We start from the raw sequence: 22,486 nt of genomic DNA, 5'->3' as shown, positions 1-22,486 counted from the left end.
TGACGTAGATGTTTTTTGCTCTTTTGCTCTATCTTTTTTTATTTTTCATCATCAATATTTAGATCGACATGATAAGTTTGATCATCGTGTTATTTTTATCAATCATCACCATAATAGTCCTCATAATATCATCTTTCATTATCGTTAAAATTATTTTTTTGTCAATTATTTTTGTATTATTCAGTCATATACATATATCGAGATTAAATATTATTAATTATTATAATTTTAATATATGGGATAGTATCAGACGGTATATTGAAGTGTTATATTTTAATATTATTAATTATTATAATTTTAATATTATTAATTATTATAATTTTAATATATGGGTTTGTTATATTGAAGTGTATCGCTCGTATCGGACGGTATGTACTAGTCCGACAGATTATCGATACGCGGATCGTTCGATATCGTTATAATGCTACAGTGTTATATTATAGCACTGTTACAAGTATGAAAAAAATATAAAATTATTCGATACATTTAGGATGTATCGTTCGGTACGTCAATGCGATACGGTACGACGAACCTTGACTAACAAGCTACGTATTTTATAACATCAACTTATAAACTCTATTATTTAAACAGGACATGTTAAAAAGGGAAGATCTTCAGACATAATTTGTCTTCCAGTAAAAATACTAGAAAAAATAAAACAGCAGCGTATATCTTAAAGATGTGTAAGAGTTCAACGTGATCAAAGCAACGATTAGATCCCATCGGTAAATTTCTTCCCGATGCCCCTATGCTTCTTTTAGCTTTTTGCTCACGAAAAATGCCACACCAACAGCCGCGGCGACCACGCCGGAGATCACCAGAACGGACATCAGGCTGCCACCGAGGTCGCTCTTCTCCGCCTTGTCCGCTCCGCCACTTCTCGTCCTCGTCTCGCCCTCCGCCTTGCAACATAATTTACATACAGATGCGTATAAAAATACACATACTATAGTCACATCAATCATCGCAATCTCTCGCCTTTACTTTTTCTCATTCCATATGATTTTTTATCTGAACTCCTCATTCGATTCTACATGTCTATATATTACCTTGAGCTCTTTGGTGGTGGCAAGGTCGGATGAGACGGAATCCACCGGGAACTCGTCAGGCTTGCGGAGGTTCAACTCTTCGTCGGCGTTCGCTGCAGGGAAGGTCGGATCGTCTCCCGCCATTGCTTCGAACAGCTTCTCTCTCTCTCTCTCTCTCTCTCTCTCTCTCTCTCTCTCTCCAGGTACGCGTTACCTGTGAGGTCGCTATCCTCTCCCTTCTGCCACTAGTACTATAATTTAAGGCGAGGGACGAGGAGAAGAGGAGAGAGACCGTCGGCCACGGCTTAGAAAACGGAAGACCGAAACAATCGGCTTCTCGTTGACCGGGTAACAAAGCGGAGCGGGGGTTGTTCGAAGAGCTGCTTCTCCTTGTGGAGCTTAGAACATGGCAGACTGAGCTCTCTTCCCAGTTAGGGTTTTCACAGAAATCCCTCCGCTCCCTCGCGGACTCGTCTCCACAGGGCGAAACGGTCCGACCATTCCGTTTATAGTGCCATTATTACGAAATTACCCTTACGGAAACATGTAAAGTTCTTTAATTGTTTTATTTTAGATTATGTTCCTCGTGATACATTATCGGGTTGGCATCGTGTTCCGTCGACGACCCACGGAAACGAACCCATTTACGTGGGAGAAACTGATTGGGATAAAAAAAGATGTTTCCTGTGTCAGGGATGCAGCTGTCTTGGAGCATCGGCTTCGAAGCCTCCCTCCTTGGGCGAATCTTCAATCAAGGAACCCAAACTCACCGGAGGGCGATCGCAGGAGGGAGAGAAGGATGCAGCTTCCATGGCGATCCTCTGCGCTGTGGTGGATAGTGGTAATTGATAGTGGTGATAATGATGGGATGTGCGTTGACATCAGTTCCTCCAAGATCCGTGCCCCGATTTGACTTGACGTGCCTGACCGAGGCAGACCAGGACGACGACCGGGGCACGCCACGTCCTGTGCAAGCTCGGTTCTTCACGCAATGCCCACATTAGTGTCGGACGCTATCGAAAGTACGAGCCTCCTCCTGCAAGCGGACACATCAGGAAATAGTAAACTTCTCTATAAAAACCATGGCGTTCGACTCAAGGAGGGGAGAAAAAAAAAAGAAGCCCCTAAGACTATCCACTGACTTGATCATCGGAGGGGTCGGGTCAAGCCTCCCAACCCGACCAGTGTGCAGGGACGAAGACGGAGCGCCTCCCACCACGTGCCCAAGCGAGGAGTTCCCTTTCAAAGGAAATGGTTGTCCCGTCGTGATCGGACCACCGCAGTCGGCCACCCCAACAGTCTCAAGGGTCGCTCAGGAAGATCCCCAATAATTCGGACCCGAACCTAGCCGTGTTGGCCCCGAGGCCACGGCTTAAGATTGTTGACACCAACATTTTGGCGCTAGAAGGAGAGCTGGGGCTTTGGGCTCCGCTAGGCGACACGCGCGATCGACAATACCGCCCCGGCTCTGAACGACGAGGAGCATAGGGACATTCGGAGGCTCAAAGAGATTCTTCCGGCCTCCCGAGCCATCCGGAGCATGACCGAGCAGTGGCTGGTCGAGGCGGGTCTTAGCCCGATGCCTCGAGGTAGGCCCGTAGCGAGTAGTGCTAGGGTTTTCTAAGAACTGTCTTATGGTGTTTTGACCAATGTTGGTGTTTTCGTGCAGAGATGGTAAATCTCGTCGCCATGCGCGGGGGGCGTGCCTCGTCGGCCACATCGCCACGTCAACCGACCGGGCCGAGGATCGACTCGAAAGAAGCGTCGGTGGAACTTGAGGCTGGTCGGCCCCGGAAGAAGGCGAAGACCGATGTCAAGAAGAAATCGGACACTCCGGCGTTCCAGCCAGGAGGAGCCGTTGCCGGATCAGCTGGGCAGGCGAGGAGGAGCCTCGGTCGTGGCGAGGCCGGTCCCAGCAGAGAGGGGGTTGGGAAGGGGCTTCGGGAGCCCTCCATTCGTGACTTGTGCCGCCTTCCAGTGGGGACGAAGAATGACCCCTACCAGGCTCGGGCGATGGGCGAGCTTCCGGAGGGTCAGGCTTCCGACCCGCTGGTGGCCCGCTGGGGAGGGTTGTCCCGAGGGGACCGAGTATGGTCCGACGGGGACGCTGTAGCCTCATTTGTCCGTGGGGGGCTACATCCCGAGATAGCTCGGGACTGTACACCTTGCCTTCCGAGGTTCTTCTTGGCAAGTTTGCCAAGTCGCTGCTATGGGTAAGGATCTTGGCATCGACTCCCAGCCCACACCCGATCGGTATTGTATTGATGCCTTTCCCTACAGGGCCAGCATTACACCGTGGCGCTGATGGACCGCGTACGTGACACGGGGCGAGTCATCAACATTTTGAGTGACCGCAACGCCGAGTTGCATAAGCAGATCGAGGAGGTCTGCGCGGGAGCGGCTCCTGAGGTTGTCGTTGCAACTGAGCAGCGTGCCTCGGATCTGGAGGCAGAGGCGACGCGCCTTAAATCCGAGGCAATAGCGGCCGAGCAGCATACTTCGGTTCTGGAGGCGGAGGCGGCACAGACCTCCTTGATCTGCTTACGTAGCTCAGCGTTGCGGTCACTCAAAATGCTGATGACTCGCCCCTCGTCACGCACGTGGTCCATCAACGCCACAGCGTAATGCTGGCCCTGTAGGGAAAGGCATCAATACAATACCGATTGGGTGCGAGCTGGGAGCCGATGCCAAGATCCTTACTCATAGCAGCGACTTGGCAGACTTGCCAAGAAGAACCTCAGAAGGCAAGGTGTACAGTTCTCGAGCTATCTCGGGATGTAGCCCCCCGCGGACAAGGCAAGGTGTACAGTTCCTGAGCCGCGCTCCTCGGTCGCATGTTGCCCGAGACCACGCTTGTGCGGCTTGCCCGCCCGAGCCATGCTCCTTGGTCGCATGTTGCCCGAGACCACTCATGGCTTCCTTCGAGGGGGGGGGGGGGGGGGGGGGATACGATAGTGGTAATTGATAGTGGTGATAATGATGGGATGTGCGTTGACATCAGTTCCTTCAAGATAATGATCCGCACCCCGGTTTGACTTGACGTGACTAATCGAGGCAGACCAGGACGATGACCGGGGTACGTCACGTCCTGGGCAAGCCCGGTTCTTCACGCAACGCCCACATTGGTGTCGGACGCTATCGAAAGTATGGGCCTCCCCCCTGTAAGCGGACACATCAGTAAATAGTAAACTTCCTTATAAAAACCCTCGCGTTCGGCTTGAGGAGGGGAGAAAAAAAAAGAACCTCATAAAACTATCCACTGACTTGATCATCGGAGGGGTCGGGTCGAGCCTCCCAACCCGACCTGTGTGCAGGGACGAAGACGGAGCGCCTCCCACCGTGTGCCCAAGCGAGGAGTTCCCTTCTAGAGGAAACGATTGTCCCGTCGCGATCGGACCACCGCAGTCGGCCACCCCAACAGTCTCAAGGGTCGCTCAGGAAGATCCCCAATCATTCGAACCCGAACCCAACCGTGTTAGCCCCGAAGCCACGGCTTAAGGTTGTTGACACCAACACGCGAAATTCTCCACGTCACCGGCAACGATACATTCGGGAGTGAGTTAAATGCCTCCTTCCCTTTCTTAGTTTCTTTGAGCTTTGTGTGAATTCCCGTTCTTTTTGATGATTTTTGCTCGAGTTGGTGCCGGATTTTGGCTTAAGACGGTGATCGAGAGCAAGTGTTGGCGGAAATTGCGACGTTTGGGGGGTTTTCAATCATGCCAAAGGGTCTTTAATTTGCACCTCAAAACCCAGAAAAGTATCCGAGGGCCGAATATATCAGCTCCGTTATAAACCTTCCTCAAACGAGATGTTATAATCTCCATACAGAGGAAACAAAACGGTGGCGTTATAAACCCGCGGGCCACATGATCCCTCCCCCCGTCATCAGCTTCGTTATCCCCCAAGCCTCGCTCCACGCCCTTCGAGCCTTTCGTCTTGCCATGAACAGTACCCCGGTGCACCGATCAAACAGCTGATGGATTTGCTCTTCCTTCCTGCTTCCTTCTCTCATACGAATCTCGCCGCGAAGCCCTGCCTCCTCGTCCCTCGCGCATCCCATAAGCTCCCGCCGGAATCCGCCGCCACCCGGCTGCCCTCCCCCGCCGTCCGCCGCCCCCTCGACCCCTCGTCCCTCCGTCAACCACCCCCCACCGCACCGACCCCCTCGATCCCCGCAGTCCCTCCCCCTGCCCCCCTTAACCCCCCTAAACCCTCCGCTGTCAACCCCCTATCCCCCAAACTCTGGCTCTCCAGTAAGCTTTCCCCCCCACCGCCTCCACCGCCACTGCCTCCCTCTCCGGTGGAAGCCTATGCACCCGAATCCAATGTCGAAGATCCTCCCTCAGTTGCTTCTGATCCTGGTTCCACGGCCGAGGCCTCTGAATTCCGAGTGAAAGGTAAGATCTTTGTTGGAAATATTCCAAAGTGGATCAGGAAGAATGAGATCGCTGAGTTCTTCCGGCAATTCGGACCATTGAAGAAAGTCGAGCTGATTAGGGACCACGATGACCCCGAGCGCAATGTTGGGTATTGCTTCCTGTTATATGGCGGCCCCACTGCGGAGGACTCGGCGGCCAGGGCGGTGGAGTTCGACGGAGTGGAGTTCCATGGAAGAGTCTTGACGGTAAGGTTGGATGATGGTGGTCAAGTGAGGGCAAGGAAGGAGGAGAAGGCGAGGTGGGTGGCAGGGACCAACGGAAGGGAGTACAGGTCAAAGTGGCATGAGGAGAGGGGGAATGCTAGCGTTAGGTTTATGAAGGTTTTGGACACTAAGCCAGAGGATTGGCAGGCAGTGGTGTCAGCATTTGATAAAATACCAAAGGTAATCTACTGTTGCTCTAGTACTCTCATTTGGATGTTCTATTGTTTGTATAATTATTTCAGTGAAACCGCACAAGTAAGAAAAAAACACTTGAGTGAAAAAGTGTAGTTCTTTTTTTGAGGGAACAAATTACTTGCATAATGACATGTCAGCACAAAGTTTTAGATTTTTCAGAAAACTTAGCGTGTAGTAATCTTCATATCATGATATTTTTCTTAAAACTACGTTAGTGAACACAATACTATTAGAGAAAAAAGTGATGTAAGAAAGTTTACCAAAGAGAGACTTAACACTAAATTTTTGAAGAATGGTTGGAGAATAAAAAGGTGCTTCCTGGAAACATGGCCTTCAAAATTTGGGGCTCATTCAAATATTTGCTGAGGAAATATTTTTACCTAATTTATTGTCAGATCTGGTTATGTTCAACGGAAATTTTAAAAGAATACTTGCTGAGGTAGACAAATATAAATCCATAAGTCAGTGATCTGATTCAATTTTGGTTTTGAACCAAGCTAAAAAACAAATTTGGAGCTTGCAGTACGTTATGACAATAGATAGGTACTCATGTTTTAAATATCTAGACAGCAATTAATGACTAAAAAAGGTAAAAATAATAAAAAACACTTTGTTGTTGATTCAGAATCTTAGATTGGAATATGTCAGATTTGGAGATATCCCCATTACTAGGTAGAAATTTGTGATCCTATAGATTGATGATCCAGTGCTCAATTTAAATTGTTATTGAAACTAAAGCAAATAAAAATAAGGAGTAGGGGTACTCTAGAATTTATGACTGTATGTACTTAGGTATTGAACACTAAACTAATAACCAACACTGAAATAAAAGTATGAAATAAAGATCAGTGCTCTATTTTAAGTGGGGCTTACTGTTTGTCACCTGATTAAATGTGCTGGAAACTTGACAGTATATTTTCCAACATAACTAATCTATATTTGACTTCATATAAGTTTGTTGAGGATGTACTTTATGATTCAGCCCTCTTTAGGAGATTACCGTTTGATGGTGAAGTACTATGCAAGAAGGGGTGATAAGCATCATGCACGAGCAACTTTTGAGAGCATGAGAGCCAGAGGAATTGAACCAGATGAACGCATCTTTACAAGGTATGAACATTGTTATTATTTATTAGACTTGCCTATTGCAACAAATGCACTTTGTTTGTAAACAGAGATGGATAGAGTTTGTTATATGTGTTGTAGTTTAACTTAGACCAGAGAAAACGAAGAAATTTTGATTAAATGGTCTCATCGTATGCATGTATTTAAGGTGCATTTGTATGTTTTTTGCAAAAATATATTACAGAACTTAAAAAGGCACATATGACATCAGAACAGCTACAACTGATCAAATATTTGCAGGTTCACTGTTAAACAATGGATGCCATAGAATCTTCTCGTGTTAAAACATAACATAAGAGGGAGAAAATGATTTAAAAATCTGAATCTTTTCACAAACTGCTTAAATTCAAGTCAACGAATCTTTTTTATTGAAATAGGTAAAATTTTGTGTTCGATGATAAACTTAATGAAGCCTGAAGTGGAACTTTTTAAGCATATTTTTTGGTTTATTTTTAAATTCTAATTTTGATGTTCGTGCCTTTTATTTTAGTCTTTAGTTGCTTTAATTCCTTGTTCCTGTAATGCTTATTATCAAACAGTATGATATTTATAATGTTTATCATGATATTATATTAGTTTAGAAGGAAGTTTCTTCATTCTGAAATAGTTTCAACAATTCACTAAGAGATAGTAATTCATAGAAAAAGCCCTCTGTCCTGTTCTGTTCAAGTTTCTAGATACCACTTCATTACCTTTTAATTCTGCTGTAATTTGTTTCTGTCTATCCATAGCACATCCTCTTCTGCCCCCTTGAGTAAGAAAACCTTGACTTTCAGTATCTTCCAAGAAAATTGCTTTTTACACCTATAAAATAAGACAATGATCCTAGCCCTCAATTCCATCAAAACTGAAGGCATGAAGCTGAAGCAGTGGCGCCGTGATCAATTCTCTGGCTTCTTCTGTGTTGCTTTTTCCTTATTGATGCTTGAAGCTTCTACAACTAGGCCCCATGTGACTAAAGGGTCTCTTTACTGCATATTTTGTTTAATTTAGCCTTGCATTGAATTGCACATAAACAAAATTACTCACCTTTTAAGTTCAAGCTTATTCTTTTTTTTTTTGTTTGTATGAGTCTGCAAGTCATCATGTAAACATCAACTTGTAAACAAGAACCTTACACAAGATAAATTTTAAAATTTCTAAACTTAACAAACAAATTTGCCCCTTCATGTGGACTCCTATTACTCTCACACCCTGTTGAATTACATATCAAATTAAGAATTTATAGCCATTGATGAAAATGTGTCCCATGCTTAATAGGTTGATCACCAGTGTGCTATTATATAAGATATTGTAATTCACAAACTAATTGCAAATTTAAGATTTTACAGTTAAAAACATTGTGTAGATAGACTTTATCATCATCCTTTGATAAACCCTGCTAGTGGCCTCCACAAGTAGTGATCAACAGAATCAAGATATGACTTGTAAGAATTTCTCACATTCTTGTAGATATCTCTTTTTTCATCTATGATAGCACCATATACAAAATCCGCAGGTGACTGCCCTATGGATTTGTCCAATATAGTTCCATTATGGATTGACATAAAACGTATAGGATGATGTACTGTCCTGATACAGGTACTAGGCTGTTTACAACTTAGTAAACCTAGTATGCTTACTGCTGAGCTTACCAGAGGGTATAACCCATATCAGACCAAACCAACCCAAGCAAAATTTTTAATATCAAATATTTTGCTAATATTTTCTCATGGCTTTGGATTTTCATGCTGAATCTTTTCCTTCTTAACCAAAGGGACCTTAGATTAACTGATTTTGTTATCCATTTTCCTTCATTGAAGATAATTCATTTCATGCAGCCTTGTTCACGCTTATGCAGTTGCCAGAGATATGCAAGGGGCATTATCTTGCGTGGGTGAAATGAAGACTGAGGGCATTGAGTTGACTGTGGCAACATACAGTATCCTTATAGCTGGTTTTGCCAAAGTCAATGCTGTTGAGTGAGTATCAGCATTTGTTCTTCATAGTTTGTTGTGATCCTGTTTCATTTAATTTGTGTAGCCTATAATGCCAATGAATATCTTGATCCCTATTCACATTAACTGATCTGGTGTTAAGACATAATAAATGTTATTTTGTCAAATGGAAGACTTTACATAGATACATGTTGTTGATCATGCCTTTTATGCTGAAAGTTCTTATAGTCACAATAAGTAGAGTTTGGTAAAAAATATCATGAACCTGGTTTAGTCAGCTGAGAGATGCATAATCTGATGAGGCAGATTGTGTTTTTTATAGAAAAATTCAAATATTGCTTTATTTTATTTTTCTGATATCAAATACTTTTCTATCTTAATCAAGAGTTAGTGATGAGATATATATTAGCTTTGATACTCGCTAATGCTATTTCTTACTTTGGAAGATCTGCAGATAACTTCTTTATAGAGGCAAAGCAGAAACTTGCGTCCCTGAATGCCATCATATATAGCAACATTATTTATGCTCATTGGTTAGTATTTTCATAGTAACACTAATGACCATTTTGTTGTGCTATTTGATATTGTGCACTGACATTTGTAAGATAGTACTCCAGTTATGTTTTACTACATGTTGCTAGTTATGCATTTTTCATTTGAGCACCTGCTGCTGTCCAACATTCATGATTCCTCAAAATTAGAGTGATAATTAACTGAATCTTTGTAATGCATGTTGGAATATCCGCTTCATAAAGTCATGTAATAAACCTTCAGTAACACTAACCAGAAATTTGTTGTGGTGAATCCTGTAATTTACGTGCTTGATATCTTGGCATGCATCTTTGGAAGTTGGGTAGTATTATAGCAAGGACCCTTAGTCACAGAAGTAGTAGAAATGTTATTAAGTTATATTTTCAATAGCAAACACCCCATCAATTTCGAACACACAGAGAGGCATCTTTTCTTCATTCTTATCTTTTAGGAAAATTTTAGATTAAATCAACGTATATGGTTTGGTTATTAATTTTCAGAATTCTTGTTTTTTGCTGAATATTTTCTCATGCAGTCAAAGTGGCAATATGGCTCGAGCTGAAGTTTTGGTTCGAGAAATGGAAGAACAAGGAATTGATGCTCCTATTAACATATACCACACTATGATGGATGGTTATACCAATATTCGGGATGAGAAAAAATGTTTGATTGTATTTGAAAGGCTTAAGGTAGACTAAGATTGTCATTTAGTTTATCTTATAATTCTGATCATTTTGGTGTCTTCTACTTGCTCATGGAGATATTTTGGCATTTGGCATTTATTCTCCTTGTTATTTTATGGTAAACTGGACATGTCTTCATATCTTGTATCTTCATGTATTTCTTGAAAGAATTACTTCCTTTTTTCTCCCTTATCTCTGTTTTGTTATCTGAGTTCCTTTAGGAGAGTAGAGCTAGATGAAAAAAACCTGATTATCATGCATATATTTATATCCTCTCTGAATGCTACCTATCACAAATGAAAAAAAAGTTGCCAAAAAATATTTACTTTAGAGAAAGAATGCAAAATAGATGTAGTATATAATTGTGATTGCATATCCAGCAGTTGTAGCAGATCTCTTCTGTTAAATGATACATCTCTATTTTGGGTTTTTCTCTCTTGTTTTAGATATCTCCAAAGGAAGTTGTCAAATATGTACTATAATGTTGAAAAAAGTATTATAACCATTTGGAAAACTATTAGACAACATTTCACAAGTAGTATTTTTGTAAAGAGTAAAGGCTTATCAGCATCCTGATATAATTGGGTATGTCTTGTAACTTAGAACATGGTTCTTCCACAGCATTTCATGGCTCTTATGTGGTTCCACAGTGTATAGCATTTGATGCATATGATACCTAATCTTTCAGATATTTATTTGGAATTTGAATTAGATATACGTCATTGATGCGTATTTTATATCAGTATCTGTAGCTTGATGAAGTTGAAATGTTAACTGGTCAGAGAAGCATGAAACAGTTATAATCAAACTATTGGGGAGTAGAGTAATTAAAATTTAGTGCTGATATTTTGTAGTCTGAACTGTCTTATTATTTGAACTTTGCTTCTGTTTGTGTGTTCTGCAGGAATGTGGATTTGCACCTTCAGTCATCAGTTATGGATGCCTTATTAACCTGTACATTAAGGTAAAGAAAGTTTGCTACCATTTAGTTCATCTTTTGACTTTTGGAATGTATTTTTTCCTGACATTGAAAATGTTGAGTTTTATCATTGTTCCCTGTGACTATCTACTTTAAACAACAGCTAATTAAGGGCTCAAATTCAGATTGGGAAAGTTTCCAAGGCCCTTGAAGTTAGCAGAACAATGGAGTTGAGTGGAATAAAGCATAACCACAAGACCTACTCAATGTTGATCAATGGCTTCATCCGATTGAATGACTTTGCTAATGCTTTCGGCATTTTCGAGGAAATGCTAAAATTGGGGCTGAAACCTGATGTCGTTCTCTATAATAACATTGTATGTGCATTCAGTAAGATGGGTAATACTGACCGAGCCATTCAGATTGTTCATGAAATGCAGAAAGGAAAGCATCGGCCTTCCACTCGCACATTTTTGCCTATCATAGATGCCTTTGCAGCAGCTGGTGAAATGAAAAGAGCTTTGGAAATTTTTGAGTTAATGAGGCGAAGTGGTTGTGTGCCAACTGTAGAAGTTTACAATGTTCTTATTCACGGCCTTGTTCAGAAGCATAAGGTAGTTGACATGGTTAGTAGTTTATGCTTTTTTCACATTGATCATTTACATATGGATGCTTCTCTATTTTTTTTGTAGATGGAGAAAGCTGTTGAAGTTATCGATAAGATGTCTTTAGCTGGCATAAAGCCAAGTAAGCATACCTACACGACAATCATGCAAGGCTATGCTACTGATGGTGATATTGGTAAAGCTTTCGAGTATTTTACCAAAATCAAAGAAGCAGGTTTAGAGCTAGATGTTTTCATTTATGAAGCACTTCTCAAGGCATGCTGCAAATCTGGAAGAATGCAGAGTGCTCTTGCAGTCACAAGAGAAATGAGTGCTCAAAAGATAGCGAGGAACTCATTTGTCTACAATATATTAATTGACGGGTAATATTGTCAACCCAAATCCTAATTTCTTGCTCTACACTGTTTTTTGAAATGTCTTAATTTTCATTGCTGTATTCACATCTTTTTCTTTTTAACATGGAAATTGATTGTACATGAAGACAATTCATAACTTATAATACACATTCTTTCATTTGGAGATGGAGGCATATATAGTGTGGATTTTTTTTTTTTTTAACTTCTTATGAATACTACTTCAAATGGGGTTCTCTGTTTGCTTTTTAAAATGTGAAAGCGTTTTGGACAGGGTGGTGTGTGGTTGGCATCTGCTATAGCATATCGTGAGTGTCAGTGCACACACACAATTGATATCACCAAATCTAGTCAGTAGACTTCGAATGGGGTTCTCTGTTTGCTTTTTAAAATGTGAAAGTGTTTTGGACAGCGTGGTGGTTGGCATCTGCTATAGCATATCGTGAGTGTCAATGCACACATAGAATTGATATCACCAAATCTACTCAATAGATCATCTAGGAAAGACAGGCATGAACCAAACAATGAATTATATGATATCTGAAGGATAAATCTGTTAGAATTTTACTGTAGCAGTCATTATATTTCAGATATATTTATTTTTTCTGCTGAAGATTGTATATCTCTTGATCCGTAGTCCTTATTTCAGTTATTTTTTTTAGTAAAGTGACTAACCAGTTGTCACATTATGCAGATGGGCCCGAAGAGGGGATGTTTGGGAAGCTGATGATCTGTTGCAACAGATGAAACAAGATGGAGTTCCTCCTGACATTCATACATACACTTCCTTAATAAATGCATGCTGCAAGGCTGGTCATATGCCGGTAACCAGAAGTGCTTTACACATTACACTAGGACATATTCCATTCAAACATTGCCATTGTTATAAAATTTTAGTACTATATCACATGCTGCGTTAAGAACTTATTGATTTCGTTGGTGTAGAAGGATAAAAGACTTCATTTGCAAGCTGAATGAGAGTGAAGTTAGAGAGTACGATGGAAAAGTAAAAGTTATGTCATGCAACTATTAGTCCAGTCCATTTTTTAGGAGACTTAAGTAAGCAAACAGATAGCCAGAGGATGCTTCCAATTGATCAATAAAAGATATGAGAAAAGGGTGGAGAAAGGAAATCTATACCCTTTTATTTTTTTAGTTGCTTTCCACGAATGTCTATTCTTTGCTCTCCAATTAATGGATCTTCATACTTTTCTGTCTCTCAACACTTTGTTGAAATAGGAAATCATGAGAAGTGAGAGATAATATGTATGAGTTATTTATGTAGAGTGTATCATTAAGGGACTATTATAGAACGTGTTCCACAATATGATTTAATAGTTTGTCATGGGCATAGTTGTAAACAGGGTGTTCGATGTAATGTTTGTGTATATTCGTGTCTTTCAGTTTTGTTCATGCTTTGCATAACATGTAGAGGGTTTGCAGTAGGTTTGGTAGCCCTATTTTGATTGGCTTTTGTGGTCGTTTCAAGTGTAAACGTAGGTTGTATGCAATCGTCGCATAGAGGCAAAACTACCCGCCATCCAAGTAGCCATTTTGGGGGCTTTCTAGCTCTGTAGAGTGATGTAGAGTGTCAGCCAACACAACACCCAGAAGCTACTCGGGTGGCACATGATCGGATGAGCCTTTGGGGTAGTGTCTAGGGTTGGTTTGATGTCTTGTTCCACAACAATATCATGTGGGCACTTATGGGGACTTTTAGTCATGGCGGACCACTTTAGAATATTGTCACATGACTGTTTAGAGGTTGTGAACTCTATGTTTGTAATTTGCATTGTCTATCAAGTGTTTGCTGAAATGGTTGCTTGTGGATCTCGAGTTAAACGCTTTCTCTAACTCGTCTTCTCTTTTGTAGGTCCTTAAGGGACCATAAGAGATTTCAGGAAGGTTGATCCTTTGCGGAAAAACATGCAAGGATGTCGCACGACTTAGGCAAAACCAGCTAAGTCTATGATAAATGGTATCAGAGTGGGACAATCACGCTTAGAAACACTTGACATGTAAACGTGGGGGACATAGCGGGGTTGCATTGAGGGTAGCTAGCATGCGTGACTGTTTGGGGGAAACTGGCATTGAGATGTAAGGAAAGGAGTCGCTCAGAGGAGCGGGCATCCGAGATTGACATTTAGAGGAATGACCAACCCTTCACGCGAGAGGCACCACGAGGATAATTGAGCCGAGAAGAATGTGTAGTGCATAAAGGTTAGGATGGCTGAGTTCGAGCTATGATTTGACGTTGGTAACCAAATTGATAATGCTCAAGGCAAGCAGGACGCTTGGCAAAGGATAAGACCGTGCAAGGTGGGATTGGTTGCTCAAGAACCAAAAGAGTTGTGCAAAGCTTACAGAGGTGAGGGGAATTACTAACTCGAAGAATTTAGTACTAATACAAGAGCTTGTATGCGGACAATGGACTGTTCATGGCCATCCCAAGGTAATCGAAACTCGGTGCCATAGAACATTAAAACTTTCTCTTTAGCATGGGAAGGATACGTCCGTAGGAGGTTGAAATGTGCAGCGAGTTCATCATGTTGCTAGGCTTTGAGGGGCGTAGCGGGGGGTTGTATTGGCGAAGAGTCGCAATCTAGGTAGTGCGTTTGCAGGGACGGAATAGTGCACAGTTTATTCAGCAAGGCGAAGTAGTCCAAGGGGATGGTTGTCTTCGAAACTTCCAGAGGGAAGGATGTAAAGAGAGAAGTTGTTCCAATGGGATAGATATTTAGGAGGGATAAATCCCGGTTCTCCAAAGAGATAATCATGTGCAATGGACTGCACATATTGAGGAGGGGGTATCTTAAGACAATAACTCCATAAAACTCAACGGACCGAGCGAGCGACGAGGAGTCATTGCATGATCTTGCATGAGGTAATGCTTTGGTGAATGCATTGTGAGATCAAGTGGGGGAGTAGCCCCAAGGCAACACCAAACGAAGGCACACTTAGAGTCGATGTGGAAATCAGACTCAACAGAGGGCTGACCCGTGGAATGGTGGGCGCAAGGGCCACCATCAACTAAATGCAAATCGAGGAGCGAAGTAATTTGGGTGGAACTTGATGAAGTGCTCAAGTCGTATGAAGGGAGTCGACATAGAAGACGAAACATAGAGCGGAGGCACGAATCCTTCCTTAGAGGTCAAGGACATGAACTCTTACAAAGGTAAGAGCGAGATCATGTCGTTACATGGGTCCCTCATTCTGGAGTGGACTCAACTTGCATAGTACCAAAGTTAAAGAGAGCTTCGAGGCATATGCACCTTATCTCGGTGAAGCATTTAATAGAGGAATTAAGACTACTCAACTTGTAGAGGCGAAGTTGGGGTCAGAAGGGCTTGGCACGGGGCAATATAACGCAGGAGGCGAGTACTCTTGAAGAATATATCGTAATGTTGCCATTCGAGTTACCACAAATGAAGTGGTGCATTGGAGAGATTGTGCTAGGGGGGCAGAGGCTCAGGATCCAGACAATGGTGCACCAACTTTAGCGAAGTCCACCGGCTGCTAGGCGACAGACTATCCTAGAGCTATGTTTCATTTGGGTGTGACTCGAGAGCAGGTGGATGAAGCTAGATTACCAAAGGAGCGAACATAATCGAAGGTGGCAGAGGCCCTACGATGTGCTGTCAAAGGCCATTCATAGAGAGATCACAGTCCGAGTTCATCCCACAAAGATCATAATGCAATGGAGATGCCACCAGGAGGTGATATAGGGCAATGGATCATGGTGGAATAGTTCGAGGCAATGCAACACACACAGGAGAGGTCCTACGAGGGACTAGATTATACGGAGGTATGATCGGGAGCTACTAAGAGCTTCACTTCGGTGAACAACATGACAACAAGAAGGGCTATGGATTCAATGAGTGAATGTCATGGTACCGTAAAGGTGGGTCTTCCGTGTGTGCATCGAATTTTGCATCGGATGGAAGCCTTGGTCATCAGCATATTGGGGTTGTGTACCACCGAGAGAAAATTCTGAGTGCAAGTACCAGTGAGTCCCCCATGGGGAGGCTTGATCATGTAGAGGTATGATCGGAGCGACTGGAGAGTGGATTGCTCCAGAGCTCATATTCGCTTAAAGGAACCCGACAAGTCAGAGGATAAAGTCGAGTAAGTGAATGTTGCTACCAAGGAAGCAAAGGAGAACATAATTGGCGCGAGCCCAACAACATGATGGCGGAGGCCATGTATAAGAGTTGTAGTCTGTCTTTCCATTGACCAAAGGGAACTGCTCGGAGAAACACAGAGGTGTTGAAGTAGGTGGTCGAAAAAAGCATGGCAGCGCCGTGGTACCGAAGAGGTGGGACTTCCATGGAGTCATCGATTCCTTGCTCTCATTGAGGGAGAGCGCTTGGTCATGAAAGGGACCGAGGAGGTGGAGAATGTAGAGACAGACTCTAAGTACCAAGACAAGGCTAAAGGGTAGAAGCCAAAGAATTTTGTAAGACCAGTGTCAATGGACTTCTTATTAAAATAACATAAAGTGGAGGACTTCGGGTCGATTCAGGAGTGCTCGACCAAAGAACGAAGTAGATACTACGCGGTGCTATACCTTTTCTACTCAAGTTAGAGTAAAATTTTGCTCTTTTCGAGTAAAACTTCTTGCATTCCAGAAGTATAGTGACAATAAGAAGGCGAATCGTAGTAGCTAACTCAATACAAGCAGTGCAAACACTTCGAGTGTTTTGGAAGTGTGAGCAAAGAGCAAGCGAAGGCTAATAACCAGCAAAGGCGAGCGAAGTCGAGTAACCTTTGCCTTCTCAACTCCTAAGAGAATGGGCAAAACTGAGTACCCCAGTTCTCTTATTTATCCAGCAGAGGAGCTCTGCATAGGTTCAAAGACCCTTCGAAGAAACTTAGTGGAAGACAACAGTTATCAAATCCTCACCAGTGGTAATAAGTGTTATTGAGAGTAGATCGTTCGCTTCATTTCCCAATAGAATGTCAATCGAAAGCGGAAGTGAAGCGAACTTACTTGGAGGCGATAAGTAAGTAGAAGAGGAATCGATGGGCAAATTTTGCGAAGGAAAGACCCTAAAAACTTTAAAGTCTGCGAGGTGATCCTCGTTAAAACTCCAACAGGCATCCAGCAAGTTCAAGCAACAAGAGACATTTGAGAGACTGACACATAACAAGGAAGGTCTTTTCCTTTATCTAAAGGATCCGCAACCAACTAGGATCAGCACAACTCGGTCGACCCCACACCATAGTTAGAGTCATTGGTGAGTTGAAGCAATATGACGGATCAAAGTTCGACTACTCAACAACAACGACAGAGTGTAGCTGGGAGCCAAGAGGCTCATTGCAATTGGAGCAAAAGATTGAAGATTCAGCAAAGGTGAGGAGATGTAACGTCCATAAAGGCTTCGACGAGGGCGTCGAAGGAATAAGTGGGGGAGAATGTCATGGACATAGCTGTAAACAGGGTGTTTGATGTAATGCTTGTGTATGTCCGTGTTTTTCGGTTTTGTTCATGTTTTGCACAACATGTAGAGGGCTTGCAGTAGATTTGACAGCCCCATTTTAGTTGGCTTTTGTGGTCGTTTCAGGCTTGTAAACGCAGGTTGTGTGCAGTCGTTGTGTAGAGGCAAAACTGCCTAGAAACAAGTCATCCAAGTAGCCATTTTGGGGGGTTTTCTAGCTTCGCAGAGTGGTGCAAAGTGTCAGCTAACGCAGCACCCAGGAACTACCAGAGTGGCACATGGCTCGATGGGCCTTTGGAGTAGTATCTAAGGCTTGTTTATTGTCTTGTTCCGTAGCAATATTATGTGGGCACTTGTGGAGACTTTTGGTCGCGACGGACCACATTGGACTCTTTGTCGCGTGACTGTTCAGAGCTTGCGAAGTCTATGTTTATAATTTGCATTACGTATCAATTGTTTACTAAAATGGCTGCTTGTAGATCCCAAGTTAAACGTTTTCTCTAACCCGTCTTCTATTTTTTAAGTCTTTAAGGGACCATAAGAGATTTCGAGGAGGCTGACCCTTTGCGGACGAACACGCAAGGGTGTCTCACAATTTAGGTAAAACCAGTTAAGTCTGTGATAAGTCGGGGAACAGACTGCTTTGTTATTGCCCACCTGCTTAGGAATTTGCCTAATTGTTAATCATTAGGCAGGCCATTGAGGCTCTAGGTGAGTCATGTATGGCTCATCTTATGTAAGACAACTGTCTAATTGGTTTAGGTTGACATTTTTGTAAAAGAAAAATGATGTTGTGATTCATAAATTTAGAAAAGAAAATAGGAAATTTCATTTGACACTTAAATAAGAAATATGTAGTCTCTGCTAGAAGTGAACTACAAGGTCTTGGACAAATGCTTCGGAAACCTTTTCATGATAATGAAGATATCATGGTAATAGTCTTCCATGGAAGAACTATATAAGCGTTCCGTTGTTCTCAAAGGAGCGACAACAACAACAACAAAGATGTGTCTGATCCTTTGCCGTCGTTGAGATATTTTAAAAGCTATATGTTTAACTAAGTTTCGAGTTGGGCCACTTCCGAGCAACCTCCTAGTCCACCGTTTGCAATTCGGGATACCTAGGTGGTGAAGGTGTCTCGCGTCACTTTTGGGCGACGACCCAACTGTATATTGAAATCGATTAAAAGTGGTGTTATTTTTCTCGGAGAAAGCCATTAGCTAGAAGCCTAAAATGCTTATAGTTTACTCTTTGAGGACAAGATATGTAATGCCTATCAACGGACGTTGAGTATTTGATCATTCTATATGCTGTCATTGGATGATCTCTTGGACTTTGTACTTTTAACCACTTTTGTAACCATTCTACACTGCAAAAGTTTTTCATTTTTGTAGCAACTTGGCGCATGCCTTTTAATGTGTTGGCATATGTGTCAGATGACATGGGCTCCATACCAACTGGCAAGAGCTGTCTGCTAATCTAACCCTATTTACATGTGTGATGGTGTTGATTTGTCTCTATCTTTGCTTTCACTGTGTCATGGTAGTGACTTGATTTCTTTACATCAGCACCAGAGCTTCTCTCTAGATGGCATATTTAAATCTGGCTTTGCTTTCAGTTAGATTTTTTCTGTGCAGAGAGCATCAAAAGTGATTGAAGAGATGGAGGCCGCTGGAGTGAGGCCTAATATTAAAACATACACCACACTGATCAGAGGTTGGGCACGGGCTTCACTTCCTGAAAAAGCCATAGAATGCTTTGAAGAGATGAAATTGGCAGGTGTAAAGCCTGACAGGGCAGCATACCATTGCCTTGTAACTTCTCTGCTGTCAAGGGCAACCGTTGCTGAAGACTACTTATTCTCGGGAATTTTGCGTGTTTGTAAAGAAATGGTAGAAAATGATCTCACAGTCGATCTAGACACTGCTATTCACTGGTCCAAGTGTTTGCGCAAGATCGAGAGAACCGGAGGTGAACTTACAGAAGCATTGCAGAGAACTTTCCCTCCTAGTTGGACTTCACATGAGACCCCCGAGACTTGTGATTAAGTGAGCAACTTCTGCACCATACTTGTTCTGGCGTCGGCATCGGTGAAAATGCCCATGTTGATAGTCCAGTAGCGGAACATTTGCAGCGACTGGAGTAGGAGTAGCCCAGATGCTTTTGATCCGCATAAACATGCGGCCGGACAAATTTATGGAGCATAATCAAGCTTTCGGCAAGAGCCATTTACGGAGCTTAAGCTAGAAGTAAGCTCTCTTTAAATCTCCTGTTATCATATCTTTCATGTATGTTTTTTATCTTTTTATTACGTCTGTAGAGCAACAAAACCATGCTGATATAATAATCTTAGTCCTATTGTTCTTATTGCCTGACAATAGAATATCTTCTGAAACAATAGAATGTCTATAAAACAATTTATCAATTTCTTGCCACTGATGGAAGTGTTTCCTAGTGTTACTAAATAGCGTCTCTGTTGAGTCACAGTAGATGTTGTTGCTAAAGAGTCCTCTGTAAGTGTATCTCATAAACCTGTCTATTTATAGGAGGGGGTCTGAGGATAAACTCTAAATCAGCAACATTACTTTTCTTAGAGCCTCTCCCTTCTCAAGATCTGACCCTGTTTTCATTAAAATATGTATGTATATATATATCTTGTGAATAAAATCACACAATAATCTACTACATATTTTTATAATAAATAGTCAGAAATATTATTATCTCATCCAATATATTTTTAATTTAGCTGGTGAAACTTTAGGATCGGTATGTGTGTGATAGTATTGGAGGGCGGTGGTTGGTAAGAGAGGGCATTGCACCGAACAAGCTTCGGGGCTATCGTCAAAAGGGATTTCGTCCGGCATATCGACTCTCATGTCCTCGGGGAAGGACTTGAAAGGATCCTCCGTGACCTCCAGGCTAGAATATATCCCAACTTTTCTAGAATGAATCCAATCCATTTCTTCTTGCAATCTCGAAAACCCAACTTTTCTGGAATGAATCCAATCCATTTCTTCTTGCAATCTCGAAAACCTATAGCTAATTCATGTAACCCACAAGTTGATCACTCCTAGTGTCATTCCACCCAATCGTATAGTACCCAAACTCGTGATGACCGGCGTCAGTGGCTTACAGGACGAGCCTCAGACGTCGACGCTACACCAAGTGGCGTGCTGGAAGTGGAACGACGGTGCATCGCCGTTGCTGCCGCTACCGTGATCGATCGCCATGAAGGCGGGGCAGGAGACATGGATGTGGTAGTGGCCGGAGGTCCACGTGCCGACCTTCCACCGGAGCCGCCCCTCCACGTTGATGTCGACCAGGAGGAGGCCGGCGGCGTTGGCCTGGTCCAGGGCGACGGAGAGGTAGGGCGTCACCGGGACGGCGGCGCCGTACAGGTAGGGCGACCACACCACGACGTCGTTGTGGCCCTGGTATCCGGTGGGGAGCTCCGTGGAGGTGGTGACCCGTTGTTCCTGGTACACGGCGAAGGCGTCGAGCTTGTCGTAGTAGATGCCGATGCGGTCGTTGGGGTTGCGCGAGGAGACGGTGACCTGCATGATGGCGGTGAGGAGGTTGGTGCCGGCGGTGAAGTTGAACTGGGCGATGGAGGCGTCCTGGAGGTAGAAGCTGGGTTTAGAGGGGCGGAGGACGAGCCAGATGATGAAGATGGCCAAGAGGACGAGGATGATGAAGGAGAGCGCGCCGAAGAAGATGTAGCGGTACCGCTTTTTCCAGTGCCAGTACGAGTGCCCGTGGTGGTGGCTGCAGCCCTTCGCCGACATGATATGTAGTCAAAGAGGAAGAGAAGGAGATCAAATTGGCGAAGAGGAGAGGAACACAGGAGTGGTGGTGGTGGTGGTGAAGGGTTGCGGATGCTGTCCGCTAATGGTTCTTCTTTATAGCTGCAGCATCCATCATGGGACGATATATATATATATAAATATAAATATATATATATATATATATATATACTTAATCTCAATTATTTTGGATTAGATTATATGGAATTTTTTAACCATTAAAATTCATAAAATATATATATATATATAATTAAATTTAAAATATTTAAATATTTATTTGTAGTTTTATTAAATTCTTTTAGATCTTTTCTTTGATATATTCTCATACCACTAATATTAATCATATACATAATTAGCATGACTAAGACCCATTAATTTTTATTGTTTATTATGATGGTAAGAAATATTTCAGAAATGTTAATTTTTATGTATTTTAAATTCAAAACATCTATCATGACTATAATTTAAAGAAAAAAAAATTTTGAGTTTTTTTTCAAGGAAGTGTGTGAAATATAATATTTAGAGGAAAATGTATATTAAAATTTGTAAGAAAAAAAACGTTATTTTCATAATATTAAAACTTGTAGTTCTATTTTGAAAAAAAAAAATAGAACTACAGAAAATTAAAAAAACAAGAAAGCCTTGACTCCATAGGTCAATTGCGTGCATGGCACTCCGAAGCAATTTGTTCTTCAAGACCAGCCAAAAAAACAAGGAAGTCATGGCCACATGATGGTTGGTGAACAAAACAAAGTGATGGAAGATTCATTTGGTCGGATGTGTTTGACGTAACGATTAAGACTTCCTTCGACTATGGGAATATAAATCCATTCAATCGCCCTCGAGTTGAGTCAATTCCTCCACCACCAACTGTGAATCCCTAATCGGAGACATTAAGATAAAAGACTAATCCATGGAAGCAGTTAGCTGACACCCACCCACACACACATCCACTATCTATCATAGTTGGTCTTTAATTGTCTATTCCAGTCTTTCACGTAGAAGATTCAACGGACTGTGATGTATCAGAGTTTCCTTTGACGAAGTCAAAGTTCGTCTATGGCCAGCCAAAGAAGGTTCGGTGAAGGGTGAAGGGGGGATGCAGAACTAAGTTGGCTTGATGGCGTGATTTAGATCGATTGATAGGTCCATGACAGTGATGCAGTCACATGCCGGCCGGTTCAACACAACTATTGTTTACGTCAT

At 42.5% G+C, this 22,486-nt stretch overlaps 3 protein-coding genes and 1 long non-coding RNA gene across 5 annotated transcripts; 2 read left to right on the top strand and 2 right to left on the bottom strand.

The window, feature by feature from the left end:
• Positions 1-533: 533 nt before the first annotated feature.
• Positions 534-1,512, bottom strand: LOC108953370 (uncharacterized). The gene is made up of 2 exons (XM_065158419.1): positions 1,050-1,512; positions 534-902 (listed from the first exon to the last, which is right to left on the bottom strand). Exons 1-2 carry the CDS (start codon positions 1,170-1,172, stop codon positions 747-749), a joined length of 279 nt encoding a protein of 92 aa, XP_065014491.1. The 5' UTR covers positions 1,173-1,512; the 3' UTR covers positions 534-746.
• Positions 1,513-4,866: 3,354 nt separating this feature from the next.
• On the top strand, positions 4,867-19,912 carry LOC103991118 (pentatricopeptide repeat-containing protein At5g04810, chloroplastic). Of its 2 annotated transcripts, none has more exons than XM_065160047.1 (10): positions 4,867-5,850; positions 6,848-6,975; positions 8,811-8,951; positions 9,374-9,460; positions 9,994-10,147; positions 11,046-11,105; positions 11,483-11,674; positions 11,753-12,048; positions 12,734-12,863; positions 19,115-19,912. In XM_065160047.1, exons 1-10 carry the CDS (start codon positions 5,005-5,007, stop codon positions 19,523-19,525), a joined length of 2,445 nt encoding a protein of 814 aa, XP_065016119.1. In that variant the 5' UTR covers positions 4,867-5,004; the 3' UTR covers positions 19,526-19,912. The 2 variants fall into 2 exon arrangements, with proteins under 2 accessions (XP_065016119.1, XP_009408751.2); XM_009410476.3 differs by having other exon boundaries at positions 11,246-11,674.
• LOC135643279 (uncharacterized) lies at positions 12,870-18,296 on the top strand. Its single transcript, XR_010498200.1, has 2 exons — positions 12,870-15,755; positions 15,845-18,296. It is a non-coding gene; the product is annotated as an uncharacterized LOC135643279 (long non-coding RNA).
• A 492-nt stretch (positions 19,913-20,404) lies between the features above and the next one.
• Positions 20,405-21,369, bottom strand: LOC103990754 (NDR1/HIN1-like protein 1). Its single transcript, XM_009410009.3, has one exon. The coding sequence runs from the start codon at positions 21,260-21,262 to the stop codon at positions 20,621-20,623; it is 642 nt and encodes a 213-aa protein (XP_009408284.1). The 5' UTR covers positions 21,263-21,369; the 3' UTR covers positions 20,405-20,620.
• Between the last annotated feature and the right edge of the window lie 1,117 nt (positions 21,370-22,486).

The sequence above is a fragment of the Musa acuminata genome, chromosome BXJ3-7 (assembly GCF_036884655.1).
Source record: "Musa acuminata AAA Group cultivar baxijiao chromosome BXJ3-7, Cavendish_Baxijiao_AAA, whole genome shotgun sequence".
NCBI classification, from domain to species: Eukaryota; Viridiplantae; Streptophyta; class Magnoliopsida; order Zingiberales; family Musaceae; genus Musa; species Musa acuminata.
The sequence above is the reverse complement of the archived record's forward strand: the minus strand, read 5'-3'. Positions and strand labels throughout refer to the sequence as shown.

Bases quoted from the DNA above. Each gene is read 5' to 3' on its own strand.
- LOC103991118 (XM_009410476.3), top strand. From the start codon at position 5,005: ATGGATTTGCTCTTCCTTCCTGCTTCCTTCTCTCATACGAATCTCGCC. The intron at 5,851-6,847 runs GTAATCTACTGT...TTTATGATTCAG, and splicing joins CATTTGATAAAATACCAAAG to CCCTCTTTAGGAGATTACCG. The intron at 11,675-11,752 runs GTAGTTGACATG...TTTTTTTTGTAG, and splicing joins GCCTTGTTCAGAAGCATAAG to ATGGAGAAAGCTGTTGAAGT.
- LOC108953370 (XM_065158419.1), bottom strand. From the start codon at position 1,172: ATGGCGGGAGACGATCCGACCTTCCCTGCAGCGAACGCCGACGAAGAG. The intron at 903-1,049 runs GTAATATATAGA...TTATGTTGCAAG, and splicing joins CCACCACCAAAGAGCTCAAG to GCGGAGGGCGAGACGAGGAC.
- LOC103990754 (XM_009410009.3), bottom strand. From the start codon at position 21,262: ATGTCGGCGAAGGGCTGCAGCCACCACCACGGGCACTCGTACTGGCAC.